This window comes from Eleutherodactylus coqui, chromosome 5 (assembly GCF_035609145.1).
Source record: "Eleutherodactylus coqui strain aEleCoq1 chromosome 5, aEleCoq1.hap1, whole genome shotgun sequence".
NCBI lineage: Eukaryota > Metazoa > Chordata > Amphibia > Anura > Eleutherodactylidae > Eleutherodactylus > Eleutherodactylus coqui.
The window spans coordinates 37,772,258-37,794,523 of NC_089841.1; the positions used below are offsets into that span (position 1 = coordinate 37,772,258).

Consider the following 22,266-nt stretch of genomic DNA (forward strand, 5'->3'; position numbering starts at 1 on the left):
CTGTCATGTGTGACGGCTGCGGTTGAGAATTTAAGAATTCCTCTGCTGCATCTGCCACAGATGAGGCAGATGTAGCAGCAGGGAATTCTTTTAACTAGCGGAGGAGGTGAAGGAAACATTCTACAACTCGGTAGAACGGTTGTTTCCTCAGATACCTACCATCTCTGCTCATTTACTTTATGACAGCCGATGTGGCTGGTTCTTACCTATCTTTGCGCTTCATCCTGAGGAAACAACCGTTCTACCGGGTTGTAGAAACGCGTTGATGGAGATGGGGGGATTGGATCTATGGGTCTAGTCTCTCCTAATAGTTTTTCTCCTGGCAACTGAGTTGAAATCATCAGAACGTTGTGTGCCAGACAGGGACAGAGATGTAACAAATGTACTGGGCTGCATGTTAGGAGATAGCTCAGAAAAGAATACGCAACTAAAAACCACAAGTCACTCCACTCATTCTGATAACCTTATTCAGTATTTATGTGGATATGTGTAAGACATGAGTGGTTGATGATTGAACTGAGTATGCAGTAAGTACAGCAATAAACAACCACAAAAGGCGTAAATTATAAATCCTCCCAATACCTATATATGGAGTGGATGGACTGAGCTGCCAATTCTCCTAGCTCTATGATTGAACATATGACGGGATAAGGTGACACGAGAAATAAAGTAGTTCACTATATGATCATACTAATCTCTGGATTGACAAGAAGTGCCAATTTAGTGTGGCTATATTGGCATATTTTGAACAGCTATGTGAGACTGGCGGCCATAAACCCCTAATGTTCAGTAGAATATAGTGCTTGACTGCCTATGGCTCAGTAATTGGTGACCCAGATTTGTAGAGCTGATATATTGAAGCATCTTGACCATCTGAAAATAACTGGGTGACCATTTACTAATATGGAGTGACTGAGTGACAACCAATTGAGTTGCTGTTAGGACTCAGTAATAGACACTGTTGTATATCGTCTATTTAGACAAGTCAGTGTCAAGAAATTACTCTAGAAGCCCTATTTTAATTAGTGTGTGACTATGGTCACATTATAGAGTTCAGTGATTACGCCAGTGTTTTAACACAGAATATAATAAAAGTTAAAACTTCCCTGAAAAAGAATGCAGGGGGCCGGCAGAGCATTGTTTTCAATGGAGCCGCCGTGTTTCTGCTCGTACCTAGGTGCGGACGTATGTACGCACCTAAGTACGCACGAAAACACGCTCGTGTGAACGCACCCTTAGATTGTGATCTGTATTTCCACCACTGTCTTAGTTAATAAATGTTATGTGGCTTGTAATTTGCAATGAAATGTTTATATAGAAATGTTAATATCTACATCAATTTTAAGGTTATTTCAATTAAAAATAGTAAAATCAACTTTATTCTTGGCAGATGACGGTAGCGGGAGCTCAAAGGGACATCTGATATTTGTAGATTGTAAAGCACAGGATTGTGGTATCGCACAATATACACATGAAGAACCTGCCGTTATCCCAAATATCCCCTTAGCCTGTTACAGCAAAGATGCATCATTTGATCCATCACAAACTGATAAGCAAAAGAAAAGTCACAAAAAACATCAAAGAGCCCACATGGGGAAGAAGAAATTTTCATGTTCAGAATGTGGGAAATGTTTTAGAGACAAGCGAGAACTTGTCAAACATTGCAGAAATCACACGGGAGAGAAGCAATTTTCCTGTTCAGAATGCGGGAAATGTTTTGGAGTTAAATCAAAACTTGTAGTACATCAAAGACTTCACACAGGAGAGAAGCCATTTTCATGTTCAGAATGTGGGAAATGCTTTAGACTGAAACCAGACCTTGTCAAACATCAGAGAACTCACACAGGAGAGAAGCCATTTTCATGTTCAAAATGTAGGAAATGTTTTAAACAGAGATCACAACTTCTCGTGCATCAGAAAATTCACACAGGAGAGAAGCCATTTTCATGTTCAGAATGTGGGAAATGTTTTGGACAGAAATCAACACTTGTCATACATCAGAGAAGTCACACAGGAGAGAAGCCATTTTCATGTTCAGAATGCGGGAAATGTTTTGGAGTTAAATCAAGACTTTTAATACATCAAAGAACTCACACAGGAGAGAAGCCATTTTCATGTTCAGAATGTGGGAAATGCTTTAGAGTGAAACCAGACCTTGTTGCACATCAGAGAACTCACACAGGAGAGAAGCCATTTTTATGTTCAGAATGTGGGAAATATTTTAAACAGAGATCACAACTTCTCGTGCATCAGAAAATTCACACAGGAGAGAAGCCTTTTTCATGTTCAGAATGTGGGAAATGTTTTGTAGGGAAAGCAACACTTGTCCTACATCAGAGAATTCACACAGGAGAGAAGCCATTTTCATGTTCAGAATGTGGGAAATGTTTTGGACAGAAATCAACACTTGTCACACATCAGGAAATTCACACAGGAGAGAAGCCATTTTCATGTTCAAAATGTGAGAAATGTTATAGAGGGAAAGCACAACTTGTCAGACATCAGAAAATTCACACAGAAGAGAAGCCATTTTCATGTTCAGAATGTGCAAAATGTTTTAGAGGGAAAGCAGAACTTGTCAGACATCAGGGAAGTCACACAGGAGAGAAGCCATTTTCATGTTCAGAATGTGGGAAATGTTTTAGAATGAAACCAGAACTTGTTGCACATCAGAGAACTCACACAGGAGAGAAGCCATTTTCATGTTCAAAATGTAGGAAATGTTTTACACACAGATCAGCACTTTTCACACATCAAAAAATTCACACAGGAGAGAAGCCATTTTCATGTTCAGAATGTGGGAAATGTTTTATACAGAAATCACAGCTTGTTCTACATCAGAGAAATCACACAGGAGAGAAGCCATTTTCATGTTCAGAATGTGGGAAATGTTTTGGAGAGAAATCAAGACTTGTCAGACATCAGAAAATTCATTCAGGAGAGAAGCCATTTTCATGTTCAAAATGTAAGAAGTGTTTTAGCCAAAGACAAGCACTTTTCAGACATCAGAAAATTCACACAGGAGAGAAGCCATTTTCATGTTCAGAATGTGGGAAATGTTTTGGAGACAAATCAACACTTGTCCTACATCAGAAAAATCACACAGGAGAGAAGCCATTTTCATGTTCAGAATGTGGAAAATGTTTTAGTCTGAAATCACAACTAGTGCCACATCAGAGAACTCACACAGGAGAGAAGCCATTTTCATGTTCAGAATGTGGGAAATGTCTTAGAGATAAAAGTGGACTTGTCAAACATCAAAGAATTCACACAGGAGAGAAGCCATTTTCATGTTCAGAATGTGGGAAATGTTATAGAGACAAACGAGAACTTGTTATACATCAGAGAACTCACACAGGAGAGAAGCCATTTTCATGTTCAGAATGTGGGAAATGTTATAGAGACAGCCGAGAACTTGGCAAACATCAGAAAATTCACACAGGAGAGAAGCAATTTTCATGTTCAGAATGTGGGAAATGTTTTAGACGGAAACCAGAACTTATCGTACATCAGAGAAGTCACACAGGAGAGAAGCCATTTTTATGTTCAGAATGTGGGAAATATTTTAAACAGAGATCAGAACTTCTCGTGCATCAGAAAATTCACACAGGAGAGAAGCCATTTTCATGTTCAGAATGTGGAAACTGTTTTAGAGATAAAAGTGGACTTGTCAAACATCAAAGAATTCACACAGGAGAGAAGCCATTTTCATGTTCAGAATGTGGGAAATGTTTTACACGGAAATCACAACTTGTCCAACATCAGAGAATTCACACAGGTGAGAAGCCATTTTCGTGTTCAGAATGTGGAAAATGTTTTAAAGCGAAACCAGACCTTGTTGTACATCAGAGAACTCACACAGGAGAGAAGCCATTTTCATGTTCAGAATGTGGGAAATGTTTTATACAGAAATCACAGCTTGTCCTACATCAGAGAAATCACACACAAGAGAAACCATTTTCATGTTCAGAATGTGGGAAATGTTTTAGACACAAACCAGAACTTGTCAAACATTGGAGAGTTCACACAGGAGAAAAACCATTTTCATGTTCAGAATGTGCAAAATGTTTTAAATGGGAAGCAGAACTTGTCAGACATCGGAAAATTCACACAGCAGAGAAGCCATTTTCATGTTCAGAGTGTGGGAAATGTTTTAGAGACAAATCAGATCTTGTCAGACATCAAAGAATTCACACAGGATAGAAGCCATTTTCATGTTCAGAATGTGGGAAATGTTTTAGGTGGAAACCACAACTACTTATACATCAGAGAACTCACACAGGAGAGAAGCAATTCTCATGTCCAGAATGTGGGAAATGTTTTAGACAGAAATCACAACTTATCGTACATCGGAGAACTCACATAGGAGAGAAGGGAAATGTTTTGCAGTTAAAGCAACACTGGCCCTACATCAAATAAATCACACAGGAGAGAAGCCATTTTCATGTACAGAATGTGGTAAATGCTTTTCTACTAACTCTGGTGTTGTCAGACATCAGAGATGTCACACAGGGAAGAAGAAGCCATTTTCATGTTCAGAATGTAAAAAATCTTTTTCTGACAAATCATATTTCCTTAAACATAAAAAACACACAGGGAAGTAGCCATTTTTATAAAAAACTAGTTTTAATGTAAAAGTCAGAAGAAGAAAACCTGTTACAGTCAAAGTAATGTTATATAGGATAAAAGAGAAAGGGAATCTACTGTAGAGCATTGGTGTGAAATTTATCAAAGTTTTTGGAATAAAAGGTCGCAAATTTTGTCACACATCTTATTGCACAAAAATGTGACCTTTTTTTATCTTAAGAAAATGCTTCTCAGTTTTCTAAAAATTGGCTTGGCTTAACTAGATGGGACATGTTTCCTGTGGCCGAATAGATTTACTATAATTTGCAGAAAAAATTATTGTACACTACAACATAAATGTGAACCGTCAGGTGCAAATTTCATTTTCCTCGAACATGGAGTGCTAAAATACGTGCCTCTTTTAATTTTTATTTATATTTTGAAATTTAAAAATCAAGCTTTTTTTTTTTTTTTTTCATCATCCTGTTCCAAGAGCCATCAAATTTTTTATTCTTTTATTGACAGGTTTACAGACGGGCTTCTTTTTTCCAGTAATAGATGTATTTTTAGTGGCACCACTTTAGCTTAAACATAATGTGTTGTTTAACTTGTATATATTTTCTTTTGGAAAAAGTGAAAAAAGAAACATAAGCTCTGTACATTTTTGTTTTACTTTATGTAGCTTTTGTTTTATACACTGTAGAGTACAAGTGACATGTAAAATTTACTCCATGGATTAATATGATTACAATTGTACCAAATTTATATAGTCTTTTATTTGTTGCTACCTTTGCATAACACTTGGAAAAAGTAAAATATAATTGTATTTGCTTTGCTGGCAACCAAGACCAATTAGATTTTTTATTTTTCCACCAACAGAGCTGTTTGATGTCTTGGTTTCCTTAGGGACTAGTTGACTTTTCCATTGATGCCATGTGGTACATTTGACTTTTTAATCACTTTTTATCATGTTTTTACAGATGAAGATTGTTTTTATGTTGCTGGTTTTTTACAGCCTTCACCGTATGGTATAAGTAACGTTCATTTTGTTGTCTAGGTCAGTAAGATTTCAGCAGTAGCAATTGAATATTTTAATTACATTTTCACAATAAAAACACTTTACAAAAAGTTATGTTTGCATCAACAGATTCCACTCATATTTGTCTTGGACTGCTGACAAATCCATTGGTGATATGGTACCAGAGCAGTCAGGACAGGCATGTATGCTCACTACTAAGCTGGTTTAGATGCGTTAGCAGGCTGAACAAAGGGGTACCAATCAGAGCGGGGCACTCTGAAGCCCTCTAACAGAACATGCCTCAAAGCGGAGCACCCTTACTGAAAGGGATGACCCCACTGCTTCCACAAAGCCAATTCCAGAGTAAGCGGGGAATCAATAGAGAAACCAGCGACAAGCAGTAACTGACAACAAATAGAAAATGAGAATACACAGAATACAAAACAAACAGGAGCACAGGGAACTAACCAGAAGACCGGAGCCAGACAACAGACATGTAAGCTGGGGGTGCTGATTAGACCAGAGATACAGAGATGTAACCGTATATAAAGTATAATTCAGTTTTAAGTTTTTGAACATATTTTTAATTTTACAGTATGTGTCACACAGAATGAATTTGTTGTGGAAAATCTATCTGGATATCCAATAGTAAATCCACAGCGGTGAATCAGCTCTATTCTGTAGATATGCCACTGTAGATCAAAATCACAAGAAAAATGGATACTCTGCTTTTGCATCTTTGCTCTGCAGAAAATCTTGTCTGTTCCCCAACCAATCACTCCTGACCTCCAACAATAATGTATACCCATGTGCTGGCTGCATCAAATGTGTCTATATGGCATGTCATCACTGAAGGCCAGGATGCACAGACTGACAGGGAGAAAGGCAGAAAATTGTTCGCTCTTTGTGGATGTAGCTGTGGGTAATCAACAGCAAAATCCACGACAGTTGAATTTTGCAAAGATTTTTACTTACCCATTAGGCTGGGTTCTCACGTCGGATTCCCGGCGGAAATCTCGCGGTTTGGCCACAGCGAAAAACCGCAACATTTCCGCCTAGAAAAGCGCTGCTTCAAAACCCCCGGCACCTACCTAGCTGCGGGTTTTGAAGTGGTCTAGCCGCTTGCTTTTCTGCTGCGACCGGCGCACCCATAGAGAAGAGCACGGCCGTAGCGGAGTAAAGAAAAAAGACATGCTGCCACATGCCGGCTTTGCCGAGATGGATTCGCCGTCTCGTGTGGATGAGATTTCTGAGAAATCTTGTCCACATGGCCGGCTAGTAATAGGTTTAGCGGCCGCAGGCGGATTGGCCGTGGCGAAATCCCGGACGGAATTTTCCCCCAAATTGGCTAATTGACTTCTGCCTCTTGGGGTTTCTCTGGATCAACTAGGGGGTGGACACAGGCTGAACTAGATGGACATTGTCTTCATTCAGCCTAACATACTATGTTACTATGTTAAAGGTTTCAGTTATTTTTCTACAAGACAGTTATGGAGCTCCTCTGTTAATTCCCTTCTCCCCTTACTTATGGTGGACAACTTGCCTTGTCTTAACACTGGCTTTATGCTAGTGGTCTTTCTAGTTTTGTTGGGTAACCTACTGTGTTACGTTCATGTGGGCAAATGGACACTGGGCCCACACGAACGTGACCCAGAATGCTAGGGAACACCAGGTGAAACTACCACAGATAAACACCTGTCCTTATCTTCTACCAGGGTAAGTGACACTGACATACCTGAGCGGTGACATCACCCCCATAAAGGGCAGCCCAGCCGTTTTCGAATCTGGGCCCTTTCTGCTCCTAGGAACCCACACACCCAGGCTGGGATGCATACACCTGCCACAAACAAAGACAACTAGACAAGATGAGATGACACACAGAGCCAGAATCACTATCCAGCACCCAATAGACAAACGCTAGCAGCAGATGTAAATGATATAAATGCCAAGTATTGGTTGACATTTTGATCAAAATATAGAAGCTAGCGGGCCACGTCATTGCTCCTGGCTATACTGCTAGTTCCTGCACTAACCAGGAGTTCAACAACACAATCAAGCAAAACCCAAGACAAAACGATTTTTTTTTTTTTGTAGCAACCACACATAGTACCTGCTCACACCACAACACACAGGAGAAAGACCAGCAGCCTCAGGCAGAGGAGCTGGTATATATATATATATGAACACAGACCTTGTAGATTGGCTGACTAGAGAATTCCACATCCAGCCAGCTTAATCATTCCACACCTGTGGGGCTGTGCTGCTAGAAATCTATGTAGTACAACAGATTCCCGCAGCGAGCCATATCAGTACCTTCCCCTTAAAGAGGGGCCTCCGGGAATACCGGTACCTAAGACACAGGGGTCCGGTGCACAGAACTACTCTGCAAATGCACACATGGAACACCGAGAGAGAAAGACAAGTAACATGAGCAGACATACACAAACTCAAACGTTCGCCCACCAACGAACAAGTAGAATAAGAACTGGATGTCCAACAAGCAGTGGGCGGGTGGGTTTGACAAAGAACAGAAAACAGACACAAACCAGACTGACAGAATGATGTGTAGGATTTATCCATATGGGCCAAATACAGATATACACATTTGACAGGCACAACACACATGTTTTCAAATTACTTCCTTTACTTTTCTTTGTATAACAGGTCTTTCTTCACTCTACCTCTTCCTGTAATCTTCATTCAATAATGTGTGCATTCTGTTAAGTCCACTTCACACAAGAACTCAGAAACTCAGAACTCGGAAAACTGGATTCAAGGACAGACATAACCGAGAAGAGGGGGTAATGACGCGCACAATCCCATCTGAAACATGCACATTGCATTCATTCCTCCAAACTGACACATTCACTGGAAAAAACGCTGGCAAACATGGACATGAACAAGGGGCAAAGCAAAGTTATGGAAAAGGGGCAGACAGATCACTAACAACGTAATACAGACGTGTTACTAACATGATGCAACAGAACGTGCTGCTAAAATGATGCAACATCTCGACTGTATAAACTCAATACTCTTTCTCCTTTCCCCTGTTTTTCTTTTCTCCCCCCTTGTCTTGCCTGGTGCCAGGAAATCCAGCAGCGACCCCAATAACATGATTAATATGATCCCGAGGGATGTTACTTATTTATTAAAATAGCTGTAGGTACAAATGTATTAACTCTAGCTAACATTTATTTTCCTAATCAAACGCAGTTTCTATTTGGTTCCGGGGACCCAGCTTCGAGATACTGGAAGTCCCTACCACTGTCCGCAACCCCTGTCCCTACTTACTTGCCCCCCTTGGCTGGGCACCAGGGCGACGTTCCCTGCACTCACTAGGGAAGCAGAACACAGGGACAGACAACACAGACAGTGGAAACAAACAAACACTAAGGCAAGTCAGACTATCCGGGCCGGCAACAAGAGGGTATGCGGTACAAAAGGGTCAGGCAAAAGACAAAGTCAGGTCCAGAAAGCTGAGGGTCAAAACCGCAGTTCAATATGGGAGACAAAAGCAAGATACGCGCGTGCAGCTGGAAGACCAAACTAACACTGGCAAGGAGGGAAGCTCCCAGAGAAGTATGAATGCTGTCAGAACTCCCGCCCTAGCAGCTGATTGGGGCAGTGAGTCTGACAGTAGCAGAGACTCCCAGCAGTGCTGGGGAACCCGCCCCCAGCCTTGAAGAACAGACGGAGATCCAAGCATGCCTTGGTGCCGAGGACGCGGCGCAAGGCAGCACCTGCCGTGTCCATAGCAACCCGTTGGCGAGGAGTACAGCAGCTGGAGAAGGTAATAAAGGCTGGGGTTCCCCGATGCTGCAGAGCCCCAGCCTGAGTGACAGGACCAACGATGTGGGCACCGTGGACCTGCGAGCCGCCAGTCCCGATACTGCTGGTACTTGGGTAAATCTGGAGTTTTCTCGGCTGCCCCAAGTAAACTGAAGAGCGATTTGGACACTCTAAAATTCATTGACCTTTTGGAGAATTTTACATCCAGGGGTCAAGGCTTTTAGCTATCATTCTTTAGCCTACAACAGCTATGGTCGATCAGACTATTTATATACTACAACCTTTCAGACTTATCCCCTACATGTTCAATAGATGTCTTCTTATGTGTATAGATAGTTGTATAAAGTGATTTCTTATATCCTAAATTTGTCAGGAAAAAACTAATGTGAACTGCAATTGTCCCGATCATTTTTGCATAAACTAGTAATGGGCACTAATGGCTATTAGTCGCTTATTAGCTTCATTTCCATGTAAATGAGGCTCCCTTCCCTGTATGCAGATAACAGTTGGTGGTCTGTTATCTGTATTTAGTCCATTGTTCTCCCATGGGACAGCAGCTGAAAACAATGTTATCAGTGCTCCCATAAAGCATACAGCCTGCAGTCCTTGCTATCAGCTGGCCGGCCGAACGGTGGTTTTCATGCTGAACTAAAAATCATCATTTGGCCAAAATGTTAATGATGGTAGCATTTATGCACAACAATTATCGCTCAAAACACATTGTTTGAATGAATTTTAAACTATAGTCGTTGTGTGTAAATAGGTCTTTAAACTTGTTTAGTTGTGTTGTGTAGATTGTTATCCTGTAAACAAATAGAGTCTAGTAATTATCTGGCACTGAGCCATCAATTATCGGAATGGTCTTGTGACCTTTGACTCTTAAATGCCAGAGGGACGGGCCACCCACAGGTGTGTAAGCTTCAAAGGTATCAATAACTGAATTTACAACTGAATCCAGTAGTATAGCTATGGTGCACATACATAATTCTTCTTTCCTCAGACAAAAGATATGAGGCAAGTGGCATGAACATCACTTCCTCTGACAAAATAGCAAATACAACACTGATACTATACTTCAAAATAGAGAGGGGTGACTGTTAGGAAAAATAAAGAGATGACTGGAAAAATCATCACTCTCCCTGTAAAAAGACCCCCTGGAATAGATGGTAGCTTAAAGGGGTTGTCCGGCCACACAGGGTAAAAATTTTTATAATGCTGCTGCTTTCCTTTCAGTAAGGATAGTAACACACAGCATACAGGGGCTCAAACCGGCTGGCAGGTCAGCTGCAATGTCAGTTTCTTACTTTAGATTCTGATCTTCACTGCAGCTTTCAAAGATGGCGCCTCTGTGCTGCCTTCCCACAATGCTCTGCGCTCTCCCTCTTCTGTGTGCGCGCTCTCGATGGTAGTAAGAGACATGAAAAGGCAGGATTTCCCTCAGCTCACGTCCCAGCCCCGCCCACGACACGCCCACCTCTATTGAACTGATCTACAGTCTCTCCCCGCCCAGGCCCCGCCCCCTGCTGCATACTATAATCAGAGGGGGTGTGGCCAGGGGAGACTGTTATACTCTCATGGTTCACGATAAAATCCTACCATGAGTGTAAACAGCAGCACAGTGTATAGTGAATGGTGAGGGGCAGGGGAGAGCCAAGAGAACTCTCCTGCAGCCCCCCCCCCCTGCAAAGCTACCTACTGCCCCCCCCCCCCTGCTAAAGTAAAGTAAAACAAAACATTTCCCCACACACACATGCCCTCATAGTGCCCCTCCCACAGCGACCCCTCTCACAATGACCCCCCCCCCCCCGACTTCTGTCAGCCGGGTCCCTGCACACACACACATCACTGCACCCCCCCCCCCCCCTTGCACACATCCATCCATCTCTCCCTCTCCACCCCCCCCCCCCTTCCCCCGGGACTTCTGACAGCCGGGTCTCCAGACACCACTAGCACACACACACACACACATCACTGCACCCCCCCCCCTGCACACATCCATCCATCCATCTCTCCCTCTCCACCCCCCCCCTTCCCCCGGGACTTCTGACAGCCGGGTCTCCAGACACCACTAGCACCCCCCCCTGCACACATCCATCAATCCATCCATCTCTCCCACTCCACCCCCTCCCCCACGAGCGCCCGCCCCTCCACTCATTCTTACCTTGGAGATGAAGAGCCAGCAGCCACGCCTCCCCTGCAGGCAGAACTGAGCTTCCCAGCGGCTGAAGTTCTTCTGCACATGCGCAGAGCTGTGCTGGAGAAGCTTGTCCCGACAAGAAGAGGACAAGAGACTTGTCGGAACCCATGGCAACCGAGGAGCAACACGGGGGGGGGGGGGGGGGGCAGCCCAAGAGGTAAGTAAATAACTTCTGTTTGCCTAATTTACAATGCACAATGTATATTACAAAGTGCATTGTATTGGGCAAACAGAAGTAATGAGACCTAATGTTTATGGCCGGACAACCCCTTTAAGTCTATACCCCCTGCCCGGGACTGTAGGTTAGGTGAAAGGAATGCCCCGTCTACTGTTACAGACTAGGACGGTGGACTGACACTGGAACACGACATGGGGAAACAGAAACCTCCAATCATACACATTAATCATTCATCCCATTCATACATGCCCATTCAAATAGGAGGGCATTTGTAATTAACACTATTTTTACTTAAGACCATACGCATATTTTGATCACCTCCTCCTGTACATTACTTGAACAACAAACGTTGCATAATAAAATATAACTTTTTCAATATGACACAGCAATGTGGATATTATTACACTATGTAAAAGGGAAGAAATAACTTTTGAGTCCTTTTTGATAAATAAGGGCTTAATGAGGAAAACAGCAAGACTCTCTTACAGAAAGAGTCCATCTTTTCAGAACTACAAGCGGTTGGGACATCGCCGGATCATCTGCGGCACAAAAATTTCCTCCTCTTCCCCAGGTTTAGTGGTCCAGCCTTTGGGGATTGGTAGACTACCCATGAGCTAATCCCCATGGAGGTAACGGAAGTAGGACTGTCCGGATCCTGAACACCCCAGGTTACAGTTCTGGGGGGTGTAGCAGCCTCCGTGTGACAAGGCTCCTCCAGCTCTGCAGGCTTGGTAAGGGGAGGGCGCAGCTTTCTCCACAGATGGAGATGTTCTCTGGAATGAAACAAAATTTTGACCCCAGAGTGTTACGGCACTCTGCCCCCCGAGCGCCAAGTGGGATGCCCTGATCTTCCCGCACCCCACTGTCCCTGCCTACTTGCCTCGGCCCTGGCTAACCCCAGGCGGACAACTGGACGGCGGTCCCTGCTCTGGCTAGGGACCTGGCGGCTGACAAGCAGGAAACTACCTAATGGGGGGAACAGAGTGCCGACAGAGGAGGCAGATGAATCAGACCCACAAAACTTACAAGGCTGGAGATGGAACTCACAGGCAAACTGGCAGGGTGCTGGATAGCAACTAGTGCTGACTGGGCCAGACTAGATTAGAGGCAAACAGAACCAACAAAAACAGACTGAGTGATAGGGGACCAGAGGGAGCTGACCGACAACTAGAGACTGACTGACTGAGGGGAACCACAGCCAGCCTGGCTAAGTGCATGCAGAACCAATAACTGGCAATGAGCTCAGGTCACTGCCAGCCTTTTAACTAAAAGCCTCCGCCCAGGGGCGGAGAGTGGGAGGAGCCAACTCCACCCACTGCTGTATAAGAAGCACAGAGGAGTGCGGGCGGCACCCTACGGGCGGGCACGCCCACGCCGCCGCCCACTGGCCAACCCAAGCTGCTGGGATGACCTCGACACAGGGCTCCAGGCTGCTGGAGCCGACGCCGGAGCGACGCGCGCCGACCGCGGGACCCCATGCCGCACTGTATGGTAACACAGAGACCTCAAAGTCCCTGAGGAAGGGTCGCAACCCTAGGGGTATAGCTACTTTGGCCACTTTGTTTTCCTGGTGGATGATGATCCATGGCAATATGATCTTTTTGGCCTGGTAGTGGAGTAGGTGCAGCAGTGGCATTCATCAGGGCTCATGTGCGGGGGCTTCAGGCAGACTCACCCGGGCAGCAGACCTCCTGGGCCTAGCAGGCTGCAGGGGTCCAAGTTGCAGAGACGATTTCTTCTCTGGCAAAGCCTCTGATCTGGACAAAGGCAGGGCTGCAGAACAGCTGGGAATGGATGGTTCCAGTACATCAGCTTCATTGCCCCAAAAGAATTGGGGCTTGGGTGGCTGATAGCCAGCAGCCACACCCTGTAGGATGTTGCTGGTAGACACAGCAGTAGATGTCATCACGCTTGGAAGCCAGCAGGAAGTGTGTTTTCGAGGTAAGCAAAGAAGTTTCTTAGAGTTGCTAAACTCCACTCCTGGAGGCAGGCTTAGGATTGGCACCAGAAAGTCTGAACAGGGGGAGCCCCCCCCCCCACCTACTTTCAGCGTAGCCAGGGTACAGACTTTCTGGCGCAAAACTTCTGGTGGTAAAGTTTTAGTGGGAACTTCAGAGAGAGAATAGAGAGATGGCCGTTGACGCCATTTTGAGCGGTTTTGGTGGGAACATTTTGTTCTGAGTTTTCCATGGCTTGGAATTTTGTCAGAATTTTCTTTTGCTGGTTTCTTGTATACTTCTATGGTTACACAGGCAATTTTGATGCAGCACAAAGGAGTTGTTCCTGTTCATGATGCAAAAAAAAAGGGAGTGGCTACTGTGATCTGGAGGGTCCACTCAGGACATGAGGACCACACAGAGGAGCGGGGAGGGTAAAGCTGTCACTTTTCATGGTGACACTTAACAGACTCCTTCCCAGAGGGATAACACGCAACCTTGGGCCAAGCACCCCTAGGCATATTCCCAGACACCCCCAAGCTAGGGATGGCCAATGAACAAGTATTTGAAAGGAAAGTTATCACGTGATGCCACCATTCCCTTCTCACTGGTAAAGGACTTTGGTGGAAGTAATAAAGTCCACAACTGTGTAACTTTTAAGCACCCAAGTCCCTGGGAATGGTCAGGGCCTGGTAAACTTGATTTGAAGGAACTTAAAATGCTCTACAGAGTAGAAATACACCAATGAATGTAAAAGACAGTAGTAGAACGGACCGGGAGGAACTCAGGATGATATTGGTCGTACAGTCCCAGTTATCTGTATAGAACCAATCCGAAAACTTACCAGTAATGTAGTAATTGGAGCAGCAACTTTAAGGTGCAGATGAATCCAGAGTAAATACTCACATCCAAATCTTCATTTAGAGTTCCTTTATTGTGAATCACAGACCATCAGCATATCCTGCGACGTTTCGACTACTGATAGCAGTCTTTATCAAACATACAGGTATAAGCTTTGTACATACACTTTGCCTTACGAGTGGAACATTAGGTGACATGCATGCGCGGGATGTATGCCCAATATGGTGGACCCTCGTTTGATTTTGAGTATACTGTAGGGCAAGAGGTGTGCTGTGATGCACTCGCTGCCATGGTAACTATGACATTGCTTCCTGGTTCTATGACCGTTTATGCTTATGCCTGTATGATTGATAAAGACGTCGCAGGATATGCGGATGGTCTGTGTGTCACAATAAAGGAACTCAAAATGTCGGATATGAGTATTTACTCTGGATTCGTCTGTACCTTAAAGTTGCTGCTCCAATTACTACATTTCTGAACTGACTATTTAGATCTTATCGCCTGGATCCTATTTGAAGCGTGCAACATCTATGTTTTTTGGCTCTCCCGGTGGGATGATTAACCCCTTAGTGACGAAGCCTGTTTGCGCTTTAGTGACGGAGCCAAATTTTGGAAATCTGACATGCGTCGTTCAACGTAGCATAACTCCGTAAAGGCTCTACATATCCAAGTGATTCTGACATTGTTTTTTCGCCACATGTTGTACTTCATTTTGGTTGTAAAAAGAGACCGATATAATTTGTGTATATTTATTAAAAGTACCAATATTGGAAAAAGTTTCAAAAAATTGTCATTTTTTCACATTTTCAACTGTAATATCTCAAATATGTCCAAACGTACTGTACTAATTTTTGATAGGATATATATTTCCATCTGTTTACTTTATTCTGAATGCACACTTGAAAAACTTTTGTGGTTTTTTTAACCATTTATAGGACGTACAAATTTAACATTACTTTTCAGCATTTTGAGGAACACTTTGTTTTCCTGAACCAAGCCAAGTTTGCAAAGGCTCATGAGTGTCAGAATAATAGATACCCCCACAAATTACCCCATTTTAAAAACTATACCCCTTAATGTATTCATTTGCAAATATGTCATTTTAAAGACATATTTTTTTCCTATTTGCCCATGAAAATGAGGATTTACACCCCAAAATGGATACCCCCGTTTCTCCCGTGTTCAGAAACATACCCATTGTGGCCCTAATCTTATGTCTGGATGCACAACGGGACCCAAAATGAAAGGAGTAGTCGTGTCTTTCAGAACATAAATTTTGCTTGAAGGCATTTTAGGCCCCATAGCACTTTTGTAGAGCTCTTGAGCGGCCAAAACCAAAGAGAACCCCCACAAGTGACCGCATTTTGACAACTAGACCCCTTAACAAATTTATCTAGGGGTGTACTGCCCATTTTGACCCCACAGCTTTTGAATGAATTCAAGCAAAGCAAAAGGAAAAAAATGTGATTTTCGTTTTTTTTGGCAATTCTGTCGTTTTAAAAACAGCTTTTTTTGTACAGCACACACATGAATGAAGACTTGCACCCCAAAATCGATACTCCTGTTTGTCCCGTGTTCAGAGACATACCCATTGTGGCCCTAATCTTATGTGTGGATGCACAACAGGGCCCAAAATGAAAGGAGTAGTTGGTGGTTTTCAGAACATAAATTTTCCTTGAAGGCGTTTTAGGCCCCATAGCACATTTGTAGAGCTCTTGAGCGGCCAAAACCAAAGAGAACCCCCACAAGTGACCCCATTTTGAAAATTAGACCCCTTAACAAATTCATCTAGGGGTGTACTGTGTATTTTTACCCTGCAATTTTTGACTAAATCTAAGCAAAACAGTAGGAAAAAAATTACAATTTTCATTTTTTTGGCAGTTGTATCAATTTAAAAACTGTTTTTTTGTACAGCACACATAGGAATGAAGACATTTACCCCAAAATGGATACCCCTGTTTGTCCCGTGCTCAGAACCATACCCCTTGTGGCCCTAATCTACTTAAAGGACACATGGCTAGGCCTATAATGGAAGGAGCACCCGTTGGATTTCAGGATACAACGGAATAAATTCCAGGCCCCATTGCCCACTTGTAGAGCCATTGAGCATCCAAAACGATAAAGAGCCCCTACAAATGACCCCATTTTAAAAACGAGGCCCCTTAATGAATAAATCTAGGGATGTATTGCATATTTTGACCCCACAGTATTTGAATAAATCTAAGCAAAGCAGAAGGAAAAAATTAAGATTTTCATTTTTTTGTTAATTTTGTCAATTTAAAAACTGTTTTTTTTTGTGCAGTGTACATAGGAATGAAGACCTTCACCCCAAAATGGATACCCCCGTTTGTCCCGTGTTCAAAAACATACCCCTTGTGGCCCTAATCTACTTAAAGGACACATGGCAAGGCCTGTAATGCAGGGAACACCCGTTGGATTGCAGGGCACAACGGAATAAATCCCAGGCCCCATTGCCCACTTGTACGGAATAAAAATTGACTCCCTAAAAATATTCCCCCCCTCCGCGCCCTTTTCGGCGTTCCCCAAATCTTAGATAAAAGTAATAATGTGAACTGTGTGGTATTTCCGAAGACAGGGGTAATTATGGAGGCTGGTTGGGAAGGGTACATGGGGCAATAAAACCGTGTATCCCCCCTCCTCTCATGCTTTTTGGGGGTATTTCGTGTCCTCAGTATGGGGGTGTAAAAAGTGGCGCACTGTGAGTCTCCGTAAGCTTGATGAGGTGCGGCGGTCTCGCACAGAAGACGCTCAACAAGGTACTCCTGGAACTGCAGGATGGCAAACGTTCCCGGGGCTTCTTGTAGATTGCGTATTACAGGTAGCGGTCTGAATAACGCCCGGCTCACGCAGCCATAGATGGAATCCGCTTGCGGAGGCCTGCAGCGGATCCCATCTGTGAGCCTGGCTGTGACCCTGCGTACGGCCGCGTAATGTACTGCGCATAACTGCCTACTCACACAGGCGGTCATGCGCAGTACTTTTTTTTTGTTTGCATTTCCCGCACCGTTGCTTAGCGATGACGCGGGTACCCGCAGCCCGTATACAAGGTATACGGGCTGCGGGTATATCCGCGACCATGGAGCACAATGGACTCTACGTTGCGGATATCCGCAGTAAAATAGATCCTGCTGCGTTGTCTTTTCTGCGAGTGGATTACGCAATTCCGACCCACTAATGTGAGCGGAATTTTGTAATCCAATGCAATTGATCTGCGTATTACCGCGGATCAGACGCATGCGGAATCCGTAATTCCTATCCGGTCATATGAGACCGGCCAAGGGTACATCGCTACCTTTTTTTCACGTGACCGGGGACCGCTCAACGAGGCCACCCGTCATTGCTCCAGGCTCTCGGCGACCGTTGGTCGCTGGGAGTAAGGCGATTTTAAATTTCCTGGGCTCCCTGACTCCTACGCATGTGTCCGGTGTTTTGTCGGCGGTCGCATGTGCAGAACCCGGGAAAGTTCACGGAGGAAGATCGCGTCGGGGTGCAAATACGGAGGCCTCCAGTAAAAAGTTTCATCTCCTCTCACCGATCGCATCGGTGAGGGGAGATGAACCTTCACCTTTTTTTACTTTTACGTGATCGTCATTATCCTTTGGATAACGGCGAACACGTGACGAAGAACCGCTCACCACGACCACCCGTGAAGTCTCCAGGCTGTCGGCTAAGTTTTGTAGCCAGGAGCAGGGAGATTTTAAATTATCCTGGCAATCCACAGCTTTTGCGCATGCGTCCGCCATTTTGGCGACAGGCGCGTGCGCAGAAGCTGGGTTAAGGTCCGCGGATAAATCCGCGGGCCTTAGGTACGTCATTTCATCCTACCTCACGGATATGATCCGTGGGGGGAGATGAAACGCAACTTTTTAAAAACTTTTTTAAACTTTTTTTTTTTTACTTTTACACTTTTTTTTTTTCACTTTTTACACTTTTTTTTTTACTCTACATGATCACTGTTATCCATTGGATAACAGTGATCATGTCCCTGGTGACATCCCTCTGCTCCTGGCTACACATGGCAGCCAGGAGCAGAGGGATTTTAAATTTCCTGGGACTCGAGCCCCTCTGTGCACGCGCCCGATGTCAGTCATCGCGTGCGCATGCGCAGACGGGGATTTCCGGTCCCGGAACATCGGGGAGGACCGAGATGAGTATTTTCACCTCCCCTCATGGATCCGATCCATGAGGGGAGGTGAAACTGACTTTTTAAAAAACTTTTTCAAACTTTTTCGCGATCGCCGCTATCCAATGGATAGCGGTGATCGCGTGACCGGGGACCGCTCACAGCGGTCCCCAGTAACACCTCCAGGTTCCCGGCTACCTTCAGGAGCCGGGAGCCAGGAGATTTCAAATTTGCCGGAGGATCCCGGGCTTCTGCGCATGCGCCTGACGTCATCGTCTGGCGCGCATGCGCAGAAGGCCGGTGGCGGGACGGGAGGACCCGATCTTCGGGGGACACCGCGGACAAGCTGGGTGAGTATTTTCAGCTGCCCTGATGGATCCGATCCATCAGGGCAGCTGAATATCTGACTTTTTACACTGTTTTTTGTACTTTTTTGTACACAAAAAATGCCGGGGGGGGACTGCCGGGGGGGACTGCCCGCTTCCCTGGATGACAGCTCCATACTGTCGGCTACCTGCGGGCACCGACAGCATGGAGCTGTCACGTCCTCAGGCTAGTGGGCATTAATCCTAAGAGGACGCATAAAACTACGTCCTCTAGGATTAAAGCCCACTTTCTGAGGACGTAGTTTCCCGATGGGGCAGTCGTTAAGGGGTTAAGTGGTGTGCTGCTGTTCACTATTTGTATATATATTGTTACATTTACCAGAAATATCCCAGACTCATGCAGACATTAACCCTTAACTTGCTGCAGCTGTGCAATACACATAACCAAGACAAGATAGTTTGCACAGTGCATCCACACTAAAGACATTACATGTATGACATTAACGAAGGGGCCAGGAATGGGTATTTCACGCAACTACAGCTGTATACAGTAATCCATTTCAGATGCGGGGAACTCCCAATTCCCGGGACAGACATTGGGCCACAGGGGAGGGTCAAGCACCCACCTTCCATCCAGAGGAATGAAAAATCTGCTAACAGCACAAACTTCATGGAAAAAGTGGAATCCTCCCAGTTTATTCATCACATTCATGAACACATACAACGATTCAGCTCAAATGAGGTTTTGTAAAGCACAAGCAGCATGTGATGTCATCTCATATATAGTGTCATCAATTGTCCGATCACAAGTTAAAGTACAGAGATGTCATTACATATAATATACAAGATCCATGAAATATATGTATTAAAACAGTCAGCAGCTTCTAAGGAACAATTATAAAGTATAACTATATATTAGAACACAGCACAGAAGCATATATATTTTAGCCCAGTAGTTACCGGATGCAACATCTTGGCCAGGTGTGAGTTCAGCCACACGACAACTTGATAACTGGGCACATAGTGTTGATTGTTGGCAATAGATGCCAGTATGGATAAAGGACAAGATAGAGGAGGAGAAGCACAAGATGACAGTGATGATGACAACAAGACTTGGCTGCCAGTGGATGAGGTCTGGCTACCAGACAGACAACAGGGATTCGGAGCAGCAGCAAGGGCTTGTTTACATTGTTGGGCATACTGATTGGATGAAAGTCGCATTCAAGAGACCGAGAGGAGCGGAGCCTAGCAGAAGATGTGAGCGGACGTGCCGCAACTGAGCTCCCTCTACATCTATCCTGCACACATCCTTAAAAGCTGGGAAATCATAGTAAAACTAGCACTGCAGCACTATTAAATGATGAGCCAGCAATACCCTACCTATTTGCCACTGTAGCACGGCATAAGCCGGGTGAAGCCTTTGGCAGGGAGAAGCAAGATGTTGCCAGTGGAGAAGCAATGAGCGCTGAGAGTGTGCAGAAGGGAGGATCCAATGGTAAGGCTATAGCGCTTTGCCAGAACAGATCCAACTCTGTACTACGTCAAGGTTCACTGGGTGGGAAACAGTTTTCACTCAATGCATACAAGTCACTCGAGTAGGTTAGTGCATTAATGCACAAATTGATCCCATTCCAATACTTCTTGCAGAAGATTGACTCTGAGGGGCGTTTTGTCTTACTACACTGCAAACTATTCAATTGCACATGCCTACTTATCACACTATACATTCCATCCCCATATAACAGCCGAATTATGTAACAAATACTCGACTTTGGGGCGGAAACTCCAGATGTTCCTGCTCTCCTGGTGAGGAAGATCAACTCTGGTGAATAGTATTACTGATGACAACCACTTGACCCCTTTGGGGCACATCTTACAACAGACTGTTTTTTTAGATTTATGGCGAGTAAGAAACCTAGGTGTTAGGTACTATTATCGCTCTTTATCGTGTATAGACCTAGCAGTGGTTAATGCCCAGCTGTAAAACAGTGTATTAACGCTCAGATACTTGCCCCGTCTGCTTTCAGACCACTCGTCAATGCTGGTAAAAATACAGCATGCAAACACAAATGGCTCTAGGCGAATGCAATGGAGGTTCAACACATTTTTTCACATCACACACACAGCAGCTTGATTACCACACAAGATAAACAGCTTGCTCCTCCCACAGTAGTGACATCACCACAGGTCCTTCAGACTACTGGATCTCTGTGGTGGTGGTAGGTCAGTATGTTCTGTCAGGACTGCTGAGTTGCGTAAGAAATTATAGTACCGGTGTTTCTGCTGCCGCAATGTGCAGCACAGCTCTGCTACATGGTACGTGCATTATGATCTCCACATATCACACACACACAGTAGCTTGATTACAACACAAAAGACAAACACTGCTTGGCTCCTCCCACAGCAATGACATCACTACATGTCCTTTAGCCCACAGGATCTCTGTGGTGGTCGTAGATCAGTGTGTTCTGTCAAGACTGCTAAGTTATGTCTGACATAATATCAGTTTAGTTGTATTCTCATTTTGTTATTTTTGTCCTTCCCTTTTCAAGAGCCCTAACTGTGTTGTTCTTCTGTTCGTCAGGCTCTTTGTTTTATATATGTTGTAGGACCTTCGATAACGTCACCAGGGGGCAGGCGATGACATTACCAGGGGTGGAGCATAAGAATCACACACACACACATACATACAAACGGACTGTTACCATGCGGCGGTTGCTGGTCTTCCCGGGGCAGCGGTGTGCGGGGTCCCGCGGTCGGGGCACGTCCCCCCGGCTTGTTGTCCGTCTGCCAGGGGCGTGGATGCCTGGCCGGCATGGTGCTGGTGGCGCGCGCACCTGTGAGTGCAGCTGCCGTGCACGAGCTCCCTTTTTATTATGATCTGTTGGGAGTGGGCTGTCTCCCTCTCTCCGTCCCTGGGCGGGCGGAGGCTTTTGTTTAAAGGTCTGGCAGAGACTTCAAGTCACTGCCAGTGATTGGTTTCCCTCAGTGTGCCAGCTAGTCTGCCTCTGTAGGTCTCCTGCCTCTATCAGCTTGTCTGCTATAGTTACTACCATCTGCCAGGTTTTTCCATCTGCCTCTGTTCTGATTCATTTGTTCGTGTTTGGTTTTTTTCATCTGCCTTTTCTGTCAGTATTCTACCCTTCCATCAGGTACGGCAGCATCCCTTCTCGGTCCCTAGTGAAAGTAGGGACCGCTGCCCAGTTGCCCGCCTGGGGTTAGCCAGGAGTGGAGGCAAGCAGGCAGGGAC

At 44.7% G+C, this 22,266-nt stretch overlaps 1 protein-coding gene across 3 annotated transcripts in view; it reads left to right on the forward strand.

Annotated features, from left to right (window-relative positions):
- Window positions 1-22,266, forward strand: part of LOC136629089 (zinc finger protein 585A-like) — a 130,067-nt gene that overhangs the window by 43,576 nt on the left and 64,225 nt on the right. The window contains exon 12 of one of the 3 annotated variants that reach the window (XM_066605207.1): window positions 1,391-5,644. The exons of the other annotated variants lie outside the window; for them this stretch is intronic. Within the exon in view, the coding sequence (XP_066461304.1) occupies window positions 1,391-4,203 (2,813 nt within the window). The 3' untranslated portion in view covers window positions 4,204-5,644. Of the gene's footprint in view, window positions 1-1,390; window positions 5,645-22,266 lie in introns of those variants that run through there. 3 annotated transcript variants of the gene reach the window in all.